The sequence below is a fragment of the Coregonus clupeaformis genome, chromosome 22 (genome assembly GCF_020615455.1).
Source record: "Coregonus clupeaformis isolate EN_2021a chromosome 22, ASM2061545v1, whole genome shotgun sequence".
NCBI classification, from domain to species: Eukaryota; Metazoa; Chordata; class Actinopteri; order Salmoniformes; family Salmonidae; genus Coregonus; species Coregonus clupeaformis.
The window spans coordinates 3,428,998-3,442,820 of record NC_059213.1 but is presented as its reverse complement, the minus strand read 5'-3'; the positions used below and the strand labels follow the sequence as shown (position 1 = coordinate 3,442,820).

Below are 13,823 nucleotides of genomic sequence, written 5' to 3'. Positions count from 1 at the left end.
GGCGTTTGCAACGCCAGGGTTGTGGGTTTGATTCCCACGGGGGGCCAGTATAAAAAATAATGTATACACTCACTGTAAGTCGCTCTGGATAAGAGCGTCGACTAAAATGTAAATGTCATGTTTTGCAGAGGGGTCAAATACTTATTTTTTTGTTGTTATTCTGTCTCTCACTGTTCAAATAAACCTACCATTAAAATTATAGACTGATCATTTCTCTGTCAGCAGGCAAACATACAAAATCAGCAGGGGATCAAATGCTTTTTTCCCTCACTGTAAGTAGTTGTGTTTATTCCACATTAAAAGGTAATACATTATCAAAGTTATATGACAAATCTTTATAAGCCTACTTGGCCCACGGGGATCACTAAATTAATAGGGATTCTATATGTAATTCTATGATTAGACCCATAACATTTTTTAGTAGTAGGTCAAGTACCGGTAAGAAATTAAATCCACTTTCACCCCTGGGTATACATAATGTATTATGTATGTTATTTACAGGTTATTCATTTACAGTTAAATATTTTAGACAATCAAAGGCATCGTCAATGAACATGAGCTATTATTCATTGTTTTATTAAAGTCAAAGCTCCTTTATTGAAGAAACAAGGACAACCTAGGCAAGTACACTTTTTTTCTCAGGGTTCACAATTTCCTAGAGGAACATCAACAATATCCACATGAATGCTCATGCTTAACGTGTTAATTGTATTCCTTTTGAAAATCTCTAATCAGAATAGCCTAATATTCGTCATTGATATCAATTTCATAAATGCTTACAGTTATACACGTTGCTATTGAATGGACAGAAAAACAGCAAACAAAAAAAGTTATAAAAATCATATCTTGAATCGAGAGAAACATTAAGATAGAAGATAGGATACAACTTTAAAGTATGAATTGTGCCAAGCTCTTTCAAGGATGTCTTCCTCTTTCCAGTCGCTGTTATTCAGTATTGGGAATACTCCTTGGTCTGGAGTTTGGCCACGATTCGCTCCAACTGCCTCTTGGCTTCACACTGTGGGAAGTTGCCCATTTCGTAGTACTGAGGAGCAACCTTCACCAGCCTGGGGAGAGAAGATCAATTAAAGCAAAGTCGCATAACATCATCAAAATATCCCATAAAAGCATTACTTAATAAATGTTTAAGTGTAAACAAGTAAGTCATAAGAGATAAATGAGTATTGAAATGTTGAAGCTTATCAAAAACCCTTGTTATTTACCCTTGTATTCGCTAATCGTTTTATTTGTGTGGACATTTCTGAATTAGACTTCATGACCACAAACGTACCATTCCGGTTTGATATCCGAGCAGGTGCGAATGTAGTTCTTGGTGGTGAGCACAAACTCATTGTAGAGCACCCACTCTGGCTTGTGGTCCAGGACGGTAGACGGGTGTAGCTGGACCACCTGGTTGTCCTTGACCGTGAGGTAATGGCCCGTGCGCTCCAAATGAGCCACCTAAGCAAACAAGAAAATATTATAACATTTCAGAAAATATGCACACAATGCGAAATAAATCGTATTTGTTCACTTAATTATGTATATCAGGGTTAGGCTCAATTCCATTTCAATTCAGGCAATTCAGAGTTAATTGAAATGGAACCTGCCCTGCTGTGCACCGACTGACCTGCATGAAAAAGCCTGTGACGAGCGCTCGGCGGATGTTGATGTAGTAGTCTCTGCTGGTGAACTCTGTGCTGCGGCGGGGCAGGTTGAAGCGGTCCATGATCCGGGACAGCTGCGAGCGCACGTTGTCGGCCGACATCAGCGAACGGTAGTTCACAAAGTTGTCGTAGCACCACTGTGTAGACTCGTGGTCTGAGAAACGACAACAAAGATCAACTGCAAGTCAAACAAGCCTCATGTTTCACAAAGTAAGTGCCTTAAAGGGACATTACACTTACAAATCTGACTTCAAAAGTGAGTCTTCTGTTGAGATAAGCCCATGGCCATGTCCGATTACCCATACTTTCGTTCTACATAGTAGGGGCGGCAGGTAGCTTAGTGGTTAAGAGCGTTGTGCCAGTAACCGAAAAGGTTGCTGGTTCTAATCCCCGAGCCGACTAGGTGAAAAATCTGTCGATGTGCCCTTGAGCAAGGCACTTAACCCTAATTGCTCCTGTAAGTCGCTCTGGATAAGAGCGTCTGCTAAATGACTAAAATAAAAAATAATAAATAAATAAAATAGTAGGCATTTTAGCTATGCGAAAACAGAAAGTTTTATAGTATGTGAAATTTCAAAAATCAAGTATGCTTTAAATGCCAGGATGTTTGTTTTACTCATTTCGGCTTCTCTTCTAATAGAATTTGCTGCACACTTTTGAGGAAGAGAATCGTCTTTCCAGACTCACGTGTGTTTGACAACATGAGATAAGGGGACACGCTGTACCCAAACGAACGAATTGCGGGAATCAGCGCAATTGCGCATAAGATGGTGCATTTTCAGGATGGGTGACATTTGTTGCTTACTGCATTCGTTTTGTATTAAACAGTACATTCTAAATAGTATGTAGTACAAATGAGTACACAGTATGTTGTTTTAGTAAGTAGTAGGCAAGACAGATTTCGGACCCGACCCATGTCTCAGGCCATTAATTTATAGATACAAACCTTGATTTTGGAGTATAATCTGTCCCTTCAATGATTTTTACCCTATCAAAATAAGATGTTTGTGGCACCCATGCTTACTTTGTTTGAAGGCGTGGTAGACGTTGAGGAGCGTCAGGTGGTCTCCGTCGATGTGGGCGAACCGCATCTTGGACTCGTCCGCCGCCTTCTTAGCCTCGGTGGGGCGGACGAAACACTGCGGGACTAGACAAGGTTGGTATGGGCCCCAACACAGACGCCCATAGGGATGAGTCAAGCATTCACAGAACAGAGGAACAAGGCCTATTGTAGCTAGAAAACTTGACAGAGAGCATAGGGGGGCAGGGCAGGATCAAGTGGTGTGTTTATGAGAGGGGGCTCTTCCGACTGCATGATGACTGGCTACTAGCTTGTCAAGGGGGTCAACACCTAACCACATCTGCAAAACAAAGAGGTTTCACACACCTGCAGAGCGTTAAAAGAGAGCATTGAACTTGAGAACAGTGTATATAACATTCAAGAGAATCCAAGTCCATTTCACATTCAAGTCAATGGCTACATAAAACAGCCTTGACGTTATAATGATGTCCTTATTCGATGTCACTACTGACATACGAATTTGTATGGAAGAGGAACATCAATACGTCCAAATTGGGAGTTTCTGCAACAACACCGATCATTACTTTCATGTTCCGCCTGTAAACCTACATTTGCTTTACTCATACATGTTTCAATAAATATGACATTCAAGGTAGTCATTTTGCATTCGCAGACCAAATTCAACATGAATTTCAGGAAACGTTACAAGAATCAAAAAATGTATGGCCTTTGTACTGAACTGGAATTTCTATTAATCTCCTGAATTGATATTGAATTGACCACAACCAAATCACAAATGTGTATGAGTAAAGCATGAGGGGAATGTCAATTTGAAATACTGTGAAAAGTCCAAACACTGAACAATCTATATATGATAAAAACAGAAATCTATCTTGCCATATTGAACGCAAATAGATTCCCCCTGGTAGTAAAACCAAAACCAACATTGGCCAAGAAAGCTTAAATATAGCCTAATCAACCACCCACATGCAGATAACAAATAACCTCACTTAAAACAAAAATAAAGATCAGGTTTTGATGAGAAATAATTTTGCGAGTACGAGCATGATGATAAAAAATAGCATTGCTTGCCATCGTATCTTGTACTGCCGATGCAATTGGGCCAATAATACAGCAAATCAAAAGACACCATTAAAGCAGCCATAGACAAACCACTAATCAAATGCAAAGACGCAATGTTTTAGACCTATCTGAGAACACTACATTGAGGTGCCTGCCCTGCCCAATTGCACTGAGGATAAACACTCCCATATTTCAAGCAGTTGGAAGAAACCTGGTCAACTTTTCAATTTGATACAGAATACAATTGGCTTTCAGTTGACTTTTCCATCAACCATCACCGTAAATTGTTAATGGTCATTATCAATCAAGTATCTAACCAGTAAGCCATCCAAATCATTTGTGGAGACCAAATCAAGTGCATCTTTCCCTGGGGCACTCTACGGCGGAAGTTTCCCACCATTGGCTTTTTGTTATCTCACATTTTGATTTGAGGAATACTTACCAAATATTGTGATTTGTTAACTCGATCCCTCCATATAAATCTAAATCCAATACTTTCTAGCATCTTTGCTAACTAGATCTGCAAGCCCCCATAACTGTGGGCCACCTCTTTTATTTTCCAAAATATTAATTAACTCTTCTAGGCTACCATAAGAAATTAACAAATATCATTAAGAAAGCACTGAGATGATGAGTCTAGAGATCTCCATCTTGCATTAAATTGGAACCCACAGGGTTGAGAGGGTGCCAACTGGTGCCAAGGGTGGGCACTGGGCGACTTTGGATGCCAGCCATCCCGGCCCTGGGCCATTACCTGACAGCATGGCGGTGATGGAGAGGATCTCGTTGGAGCAGTTGAACTCGCAGCTGGCGATCACCATCTTGGCCAGCTGGGGGTCCAGCGGGAACTCGGCCATCATGGAGCCCAGCTCTGTCAGGTCGCCATCGTCGTTGAGTGCCGCCAGGTAGTTGAGCAGCTCCAGCGCCCGCATCAGGGTCTCTGGGGCTTGAGAGCGCAAGGGAGGAAGCAAGAGGAGCAAGTGATCAGTACAGCATAGAACATGTTCTATCTCTTTGTCACTTTTACTTTTCTGGCTGTCAAACAATCAATCAACAAATTATATGTTATGATAACCTGGTTGGTCAAGAGTTATATCAAGAAAAAGGTCTGCCAGTCAGTTTCAATTTAAACAGTTTCAAACTAAAGTAGCACTTCCAACAGGCAAGTATTCCAGCAAAACCTTGACTCCTCACCTGGTGGGTCCATGAAGTCAAAGTGCACCAGGTCATCGATACCCAGCTTCTTCAACTGCAACACGACAGAACCCAAGTTGGACCGGAGAATCTCGGGATACGTGTTGTCCTGTAGTGGAAAATAACAGTCAGATCTGTAGAACATGAAGCCGATCTACTGGTATCATATCATCCGTTGTGTAACAAGGTCAGCTTATTCATCCAAATCATGTTTAACAAGAGCTGAACGTAATGGCCGAAACAGGCTTCTGTAAAATGCCCAGCACCACACGAGATACGTTAGACTATAAACATTTCCTTAATAAATCCATTGTCCTCAACATTATCCATAAGATAACTCAATTTATTCAATACTCCATTCGACCGTATACTTTGCCCCAGCATTTCTACAATCCAGAAAAGTTCACCTGCATCTCGGTCTTGTAGGCTTTCTCAGTGTAAAGGCGGAAAGTCTTCCCTGGCCGTGTCCTGCCGGCGCGACCAGCCCTCTGCTGCGCCGAGGCTTTGCTGATCGCCGTGACCAGGAGAGACTCCACCCTGATACGAGGGTTGTACACCTGTGGGTTACAGAGTAGACAACATGCTCACTCAAGTCTTATTTGATAAAAAATTATTGGATGCTGATTCCACGTTGGTTAAATCCACAGTGAATGACATGGACAGCACTTCAAGAGATAATCTTAAATCATACATTCATTACTTAATTTCCCTGCAATACATTTTTAAACTGAAAACCTTGAATAATTTCTATATTCATTAATTACCTGCGCGCAATTAATCACAAATTATATTATTTAATTGCCAGCAGGGCAATCCATGAACACACAAATTATTAATTGTTGGGAAAGGTGGCATCCTATGACGGTGCCACGTTGAAAGTCAGTGAGCTCTTCAGTACGGGCCATTCTACTTCCAATGTTTGTCTATGAAGATTGCATGGCTATGTGCTCCGTTTTATACACGTGTCAGCAACGGGTGTAGCTGAAATAGACAAATCCACTCATTTGAAGGGGTGTCCACATACACTACATGGTCAAAAGTATGATGGTTTTTATATCAATATTTGCACATAAAAGCATTTCCACCGCAATTGTCGCATAATCTACTTCACAGACAAAAAAATGATCCCATCTTGTCTTGCGTATTATGTTTTGTCGACATTGGGACATTTATCTATGAGGCCTGTCGTGAGTTTTTTTATGCGTCAGGTAATTCATCCACATGAAATGGTTGGATGGAAACCTGGTTAATGAACTACTATTCTTTTTCTATTTGCATTGTGCTCAGATTATGGACTACAGAAAGTTTAAGTGTCACTGTTATTGAAAAACGTACAAGTTTGTAGTATTAGCGCCAGGTATTCCCTCTGAGTTTGAAATGACGAGACGAGTTAAGGTAAAAAATTATAGAGGGAGAGTAGCAGTCTACCTTTTGCTTGGCAAAACCGGGATCGATCACAAACACCACTCCGTCGATGGTAAGGGATGTCTCAGCAATGTTTGTCGAAACCACAACCTAGGGAACAGGCATTGGGGTTAGCACTAGCAGACAATTGAAGAACTTTCTATACAAACTTACATCATAAGCCATTGGAAATTTTGGTGATAAACGAGCACCAATGTATGAAATCTGGGTTGTGTTCAGTAGGGCATCCCAAAGCAAAGCATTTTGAAATGGAAAACGAAAATCTGTGTTCTGATTGTACAAGTTCAGGAAGTACCTTCCTATTTCACTCAGTTTCAAAACGTTAACACAACCCTGTTTTTGTAGTCCGGGAATGTTCTGCTGGTCAGTACCTTTCTTCCTATCGCACCGCTGGGCTTCCTGGGGGGTGCGGCCTCAAAGATTCTTTGTTGCTGCTGGGGAGGCAGTGTGGAATATAGCGGAATTACTTTGATGTCTCCGACTTCAGGTCCCAAGTCGTCGATCTCCCGTTTGATCCGTTTACAAGCCTCGTCAATTTCCTGAAAGACAGTTCAGTCAGACAATATTCATGTTGAGCAGCAGACAGGTTTCCTGAAAGTTAAACCTCCCCCAACCCTTCAACTTATATTCAGGCGACAACCTTGGTATTGCCAGCATCATGCTTCAATACTGAACCAAACCATCTTGACTGCATATGAGAAGGGCTGGAGGTATACCTCTTGAACAGTGAACCAACTCAAACCATCTTGACTGTATATGAGATGGGGTAGAGGTATAGCCCTTGACCAGTGTCCAGTGAACCAACTCAAACTATCTGGATTGCATATAACAAGGGGTGGAGGTATACCTCTTGTCCGGTGAGGAACAGCAGACAGTCCCCCTCCTCTTCCTCACACATGTGGATCTGAACGACCGTGCGGATGGCGGCTTCCAGGTAGTCCCGCTCTGGCTCAGGGGTGTAGAAGATCTCCACAGGGTGTGTGCGCCCGGGAATGGTCAGCAGCGGACAGCTGTCAAAGTACACCTGGAACTTCCCGGCGTCTAACGTGGCGCTCATCACAATCACCTGTGGGCAAAGAACATATTCCTTGTTGCAATGCCACTTTTAGTGTACAATAGTGAAATCTTGACAATGGGACCCAAAGAGGGACACATCTACTTTTGAATAGGGATCTAGGATGCACAAGCAAATAACTAGGCTAAATGACATTGAGACTAACTAAGGTAGTAAGTGAAAAGCAATCCAAAAACATAACCCGTAAAGAGCGACTGCCTTTAAAAAGCAATGAATCCCTTTGAAAACGCCCAGTTTGGATAATCCGTGCGTCACAACGGGTAAATTAAGGTTGGGTTTTGATTTGACAATGTCCATTTGCCCACTAACATGGGGTGAACAACTGCAGTGATTGCTCTCTATCCAATAGTATAGAGAGTGAGACAGACCTACCCAGCAGCTCTGACTTTGTTTACATAAGACAACACGTTGTTCTTTTTTTTTATTTGACAAACAACTTAGTTAGACGTAAAATTGCACAACTAAAACATCCTCTGCAAAAAAGTCTTAATTAACAGATTTCTTGAGTTACAGTATCTTGAAGTCATTCTGGGGATTTTCAGGAAGTGAAATAGGCTTCCGCGTCTAGTGTCTCATGGGCGCCAAACATTAACCAAACACAGAATCTGTCAGGGAACACACCAAGACAGAAATCTCATTTTTCTAATGAGCAACAGAAAAACACACGTGCCAATCGGCGTGTTCAGTTGCTCTTTAAGGCCTTTTGTAGAGGCATGGGGAATGGGCTACGCCTGGGGTTGTTTTTGGACATGGAAATAGTTTCATGGGTAAAGCAACATTTACAATTCTTATGTGATGTTTTTTCCTTCATGTGATTCATTCATTTATGGTCAATACCATTTTAATTCCATCCAAAAACAAATTAATTTAAATTCAACTAATGAATCAAATTAATCTCCAGAATTGACTAAATACAAATGAAAAAGATACCAACCCTGGTATATGCCCTCTTTCTCATTTGTCTTTCCTTGATTCACCGCCTCTTTCTCAAAACACAGAGGAGAAGATCCAAATCAAGGACACGAGGAATCGAGGAAAGACTTGAGATTCCCCCCTGGACTTGGAGGCTGTACCTTGAGGTCTGACCTCTGTCGGACCACCTCCTTCAAGACTCCCATTAGGATGTCCGTGGCCAGCGTTCTCTCGTGGGCCTCATCCAGGATGATCACGCCATACCGCTCCAGCAGGGGGTCGTTCATGGCTTCCCGAAGCAACATACCGTCTGTCATATACCTTAAAGGGGAATGGACACAAATGGTTTAAAACATAGCAGATGATGACCTAGTGATGGCTTGAACTCCAAAATGTGTGTTCATTGATCTTACGCCTCTTCAAAATGAATACATAAATAAATATAAACAACCTTTGCTCTCTTTTAGTGTGCAGCTGCAACACTATACCAAATATTTGTTGACCACAGTAGTCTAAAATAACTTAATTCTTATTAACTAAAGCATGTCCAAGAAATTTGACTGAAGCTGTGTGTGATTAATTGAATTAACTGACTATAAACCCAAATGCTTGGATCATGTATTCTGGGGGTATTCAATTACAGTTCTGAAGGGCCAAAATGCTTCAGTTTTTTTGTTTTACCAATGTTGTGTTCAGTAGGCACAAAACAGAAGAAAACGCTTAAAAACTGAGAGGTACCATCTGAACTTATCCAATAACAAATGCTCATTTTCTATTTCAGTTGCATAATGTCTTGCAGCGCTTTGCTACGGGTGTGCCCTAATAATTATGATCCTGGTACTAGGCGAGAATGAAAACCGGAAGTGTTTAGGCCTAGAATTGAATAACCCTGATGTAGCCTCTACTCCCCAGACAAGAAGTTGCTTACTTCAGTATGGTCTTGGCGGAGCTGCAGTCCTCGAATCGTATGGAGTAGCCCACCTCTTGGCCCAGCATGACATCCATCTCATCGGCCACCCTCTGGGCCACGCTCATAGCTGCCACCCTCCTGGGCTGGGTACAGGCCACCGCCTTCTTGGGGCCGCCCAAGCCCTTCACCATGTCCACACACCATTGGGGGATCTGAGGAAGGGAAAGGGAGGGCATGTTATGGATGTGTCTGTCTGCTGAAACAACATAAACATATTCCAAAGTGCATTGGTTTAGAGGGGAGGGAGAGAATTGACTGGAATGCCAAATTACAAACCGCCCCTATACTCTACCTCTTCTGTGTTTGCAGATCTGAGGGAACAGAGTAGGTGTAAACAACACAGTGATGTAACCACTTGGCCTTCAATGGCGTGGGAGGGGGGCCAAGGGTGATATTGCTTACTGTACACCTATCTGATTCCATCAGAAACACAAACACAGAGGGAACCGGAGATCAAACTAAAAGTCAACCCAAACGGCTTCTTCCGTTTAAAGTGTGAAGTTTTACCAATGCAAAAATGCAAACTAAGCACTTCTGCAAAGTAGAAATGCAGAGAAGAATTTAAGGCAGGGATTGACATGAAGGGTTTCCCTATTTCCCGGGGCAAGTGACCTGAGCAGTCGCGCAAGTTGCCCCATTGGGCAGGGGATTCTTTTTTTACCGATGCAAAGAATTCTAGTAGTCTGGTCTTTCGGGTTTCTCCCGTGTGTAGGTGAAAATAGCTAGTTTAAATTTTCGGGGGCAAGTGATCATAATCTTTCGGCCAACCCAAAAAATACTCATGACTTGCCCAATGGGCAAGAGCCTTTTAGACCTTAATGTCAATCCCTGTTTAAGGACTATTGAACAGAACTGCACCTGTGTGGTTTTCCCGGAGCCCGTCTCTCCAACAAGCACGAAGCTCTGGTGGCGTGCCAGGATGTCGTTGAAGCGCTCCTTGTACTCCCACACAGGTAGCTGCAGCCTCTTCTTCAGGATCTCATAGTAGCGTGGCGTGTGGGGCAGGTTTGTGAACGGGTTGATCTGCTGCTGCATGGCTGTCTGCTTGAGAGGAAGCATGCCTCCCCCGGCCATCATGGGGTTGGGGGGCACGACGGAGGGCTTCACGTCCCTATCTCGGTCCCGGTCACGATCTCTGTCGCGGTCCCTGTCCCTGTCTTTAGAGCGCTCGTCGCGGTCCCTGTCGCGATCTCGGTCTTTCCTGAAAAATAGAAGAATATACATAAGTCAACCCACGATAGTATATTACTTGAAATAGAGTACACTTTAAAGTAGTGGGCCATTTACAAAATGTGCATAGTGTGTTTATAAAAACTCAATGACAAAAACAAATTAAGTTATATATTCTTATATTTTGGGTTATGTCAATAAGAATTATTACTCAAGAATCAGGGGATTTATATTATTCATTGACCATTCTATAGCAGGAAATGTTACCGATGACCATTTAATGCAATCCAAATATGCAAGTGTTGCTCCCGGTCCACAAAAGGCTATTGTATGTAGATTAAGTCAGATTAAGCGCTAATGCTAATGAAAATTGGATGCCATATTAGAATACGCAAGTGTTGGTTATTTGGCTATCTTGCAGGTGAGAGGCTAGTTCCTGAATTTGAGAAATAGGCTGGCCAATTAATTGCCAAATAAAACCCAACTCCATGATTAAAGGATTACATTTCGTATTGTCAATTGCCCACAAGGCCCAACCGAAACTCAACTCCTCTGAATCAGAGAAGTTCAGGGGGCTGCCACATTGGGCACCTGTTGTTGTGGGTTATTAACTGCCTTGCTCAAGGGCATAACGGCAGATTTTTCACCTTGTCGGCTCGGGGATTCGAACCACCCAGCTCGTGTACATAAACGGAGTTTAGCGGAGACGTGGGCAGAAAGGTGCTCCGATGTCACATAAAATGACAATGTGCCGCGTAATTGCGGGCTACTTTTTGGGTGCTGTAGTTTTTTATAAATACTACATTGTATGTGACGTCGGAGCTCCAGTCCGCCCACTCTTGTATGCTCTCAACTCCGTTGATGTGAAGACATCGTGGAATTGAGTTTTACTTGGCTAGCCAGTTTACTCTGTGTAACGTTAGCGCTAGGCCGCAGAACATCAACACGTGCCTTGTCAACATGACTTCACGAGCGTCACAGGCTGATTAACATAGGAAGCTCGCGGATATGTAGCTAATCGTTTATCATCTCTACAAAGTAGCCAGCTAATAAATGATAACTAGCAAGAAGCAACATTAGCCGGTTGATAGTTAGCCGTTCGCTAGCAACAACTTGCTACCCGAAAGAGAGTAGATGCATGGAACGAGAAGCTTACCCATCAGATCTCTTTTTATTGGTGTAGTCGTCGCCTAAATCTAAACGGTGTCTTTTTGACATGATGAATAAACACAGATTTTAAATAAAAGCGTATATTTCGCTACTTTCCTTACGACCGGCTAGCTTCAGTGATCCGCGCGAGGAAGCAAATTCGGGTAACCCGGAAGCAGTTTTTTTTAGCTCGTTGGTTGTGGTTCTGCAGATGGTAAACCACAGATAGAACATCGAGACAGATATTTCACTGGATGTATAAATGTGAAGCATCCGCCTGGCGGACCGTGGGAGTCGATGGATTTTGGCCGACATTCTGCAAATGTTCTCATCGGTGAAACATTTTATCTCAATAAATTTTTCTGTTACCAAAACTAGAATATGTTATGAACAGAGTGGACTAAGTTTTGTAGACTTTGCCCTTTGCAAACGTTTTTAAAAATCGCGTTATTTAGAAGGAGAATTGAGTTATTGCACACGCGCACTTCACAGAGTAGGCGTTCCCTAACGGAAATATGCAGATAATGCTAGAACACGCCAATAGGATCTCGTTAGCTCGTGCTTGGTTCTGCCCACTATGACTCATCTGTTCCCCATTGGAAACGACAGGTTGTGGTCTGTCTTGGTTTAGTTATAAAACATCTTTGGTAAAACAATAACAAATGTGTTGCTCACTGCTGCTATCCTCTGTATCATTGCGGCATAACAGATGTTACACGGTCAGACTCAGATGGTTCAGCACAGTTGAATAAGGGAAGTTATCAGTATATTTGGTGTCTGTCTATTTGGTAGCGTGCACTGAGAAAATGGGCTACATTATCGTAAGATCCGCAGGTTTTACGTTCTGTCTGTCTCGAGGACTAGGCTACTTGTTTTCAGAATATTGAATATTCTTTGTGACAATAACACATTTTATATCACATTAAGGCCTGATAGAATAATAAAACACTGGCACAAATGATTACTTTTTATGGCATACTAGCTTTACTTTTTCATAATTAGGCCTAACATTTTATGAGGCAAGGAATGGCTTTCCTCTAGCCTAGGATAACATTTCAGCATAGCCCCACTATTAGGCTTCTTTTCCCCAGAATAATACAGATCATTGTGTGTTATTACAGCCCATTGTGCTATTAGGCTATAGCCCTTTAGAGAGCAATAGTAATGGCGTCTTTTGGTAGGCACTAACGGAGGCTAACTCCGCCATGGCTCGTTGGCCAAAGCCTATGGGGAATTTTTTTTGTAGGGTTTTGGGATAAATGCCGAAAATTAGGTATGTGGTAAACACAGGCTTAGGAGATCGTATACGTTTTGTTCTATGAGATCATCTTCATCAGCTAACGTCACTTTTTGTGAATGCTGAAGCCTTTATGTAATCAAAATAACCACATAAAGCCTTCATAGTTCATAAAGGTCATGTTAACTGACTGATATTATCTCAAAGAACAAAACGTATGCCTATAAGATCTCCTTAACCTGTACCTCAGACCTTATTTTCGGCGTTTATCCCAAAACCCCATTCTTTCCCCGTTAATTTCCCCATATGAATGGGTGAAGAAGAGGCGAAGGGAGAGGTCAAATCTCGCAAAAAAATCTGTTCAAATTAAGCCCAATGCGTTTCTATGGGTTTATTTTGGACCTAAACTTGTTGCCTGCCTTCCCGCCTTTGGGACAACGGTCGGTTGCTTTACCACTCAAACGAGCCCATTGACTCCCATTGTTAGGGCATCTCCTCATTATACACAAATCTCTGTCTGAACGAAGCAGAGGTTTCATTTCTGGATTTTAGAACAAACTGGCGAGCTCTATAAGCAATGCGGACACATTGGGTGTTTCTCAATATGTCGCTACCGTGCTCCACACTCTCATGCTCCGGTGCATTCTCCGACCACGTTCTCTTGAGTACTTTCTTGTGAGGACGAGAGTGTGGAGAATGCATAAAACAATACATTTGAGAAGCACTCGCACTCCCCCTACTGTATTACCTCACGCTTCACCTCCCCATTCATTGAACCTTCTTCCAGCTATGGCAATGGCAACAATAGACTAAACATGATGGCTACCCATTTTTCGTGGGTAGCCACCAATTCTTCCTGGCTAGCTAGCCAGTTAACCCTATTGACTTACAATACCCATTCACTGAACCGCAGTGGCGGC

General features: G+C 42.4%; 1 protein-coding gene across 1 annotated transcript; it reads right to left on the bottom strand.

Annotated features, from left to right (window-relative positions):
• Window positions 1-560: 560 nt before the first annotated feature.
• Window positions 561-11,855, bottom strand: LOC121572301 (pre-mRNA-splicing factor ATP-dependent RNA helicase DHX15). Its single transcript, XM_041884340.2, has 14 exons — window positions 11,674-11,855; window positions 10,206-10,548; window positions 9,306-9,499; window positions 8,539-8,698; window positions 7,238-7,456; window positions 6,762-6,929; window positions 6,394-6,480; window positions 5,373-5,522; window positions 4,966-5,074; window positions 4,526-4,717; window positions 2,692-2,814; window positions 1,631-1,821; window positions 1,292-1,461; window positions 561-1,067 (listed from the first exon to the last, which is right to left on the bottom strand). The coding sequence occupies exons 1-14, from the start codon at window positions 11,733-11,735 to the stop codon at window positions 950-952; spliced, it is 2,286 nt and encodes a 761-aa protein (XP_041740274.1). The 5' UTR covers window positions 11,736-11,855; the 3' UTR covers window positions 561-949.
• Between the last annotated feature and the right edge of the window lie 1,968 nt (window positions 11,856-13,823).

Excerpts from the sequence above, each read along its gene's own strand:
- LOC121572301 (XM_041884340.2), bottom strand. The coding sequence starts at position 11,735 with ATGTCAAAAAGACACCGTTTAGATTTAGGCGACGACTACACCAATAAA. Across the intron at positions 5,075-5,372 it reads CCTACAAGACCGAGATGCAG|GACAACACGTATCCCGAGAT; the intron begins GTGAACTTTTCT and ends TTTCCACTACAG. Across the intron at positions 4,718-4,965 it reads TGACTTCATGGACCCACCAG|CCCCAGAGACCCTGATGCGG; the intron begins GTGAGGAGTCAA and ends TGCGCTCTCAAG.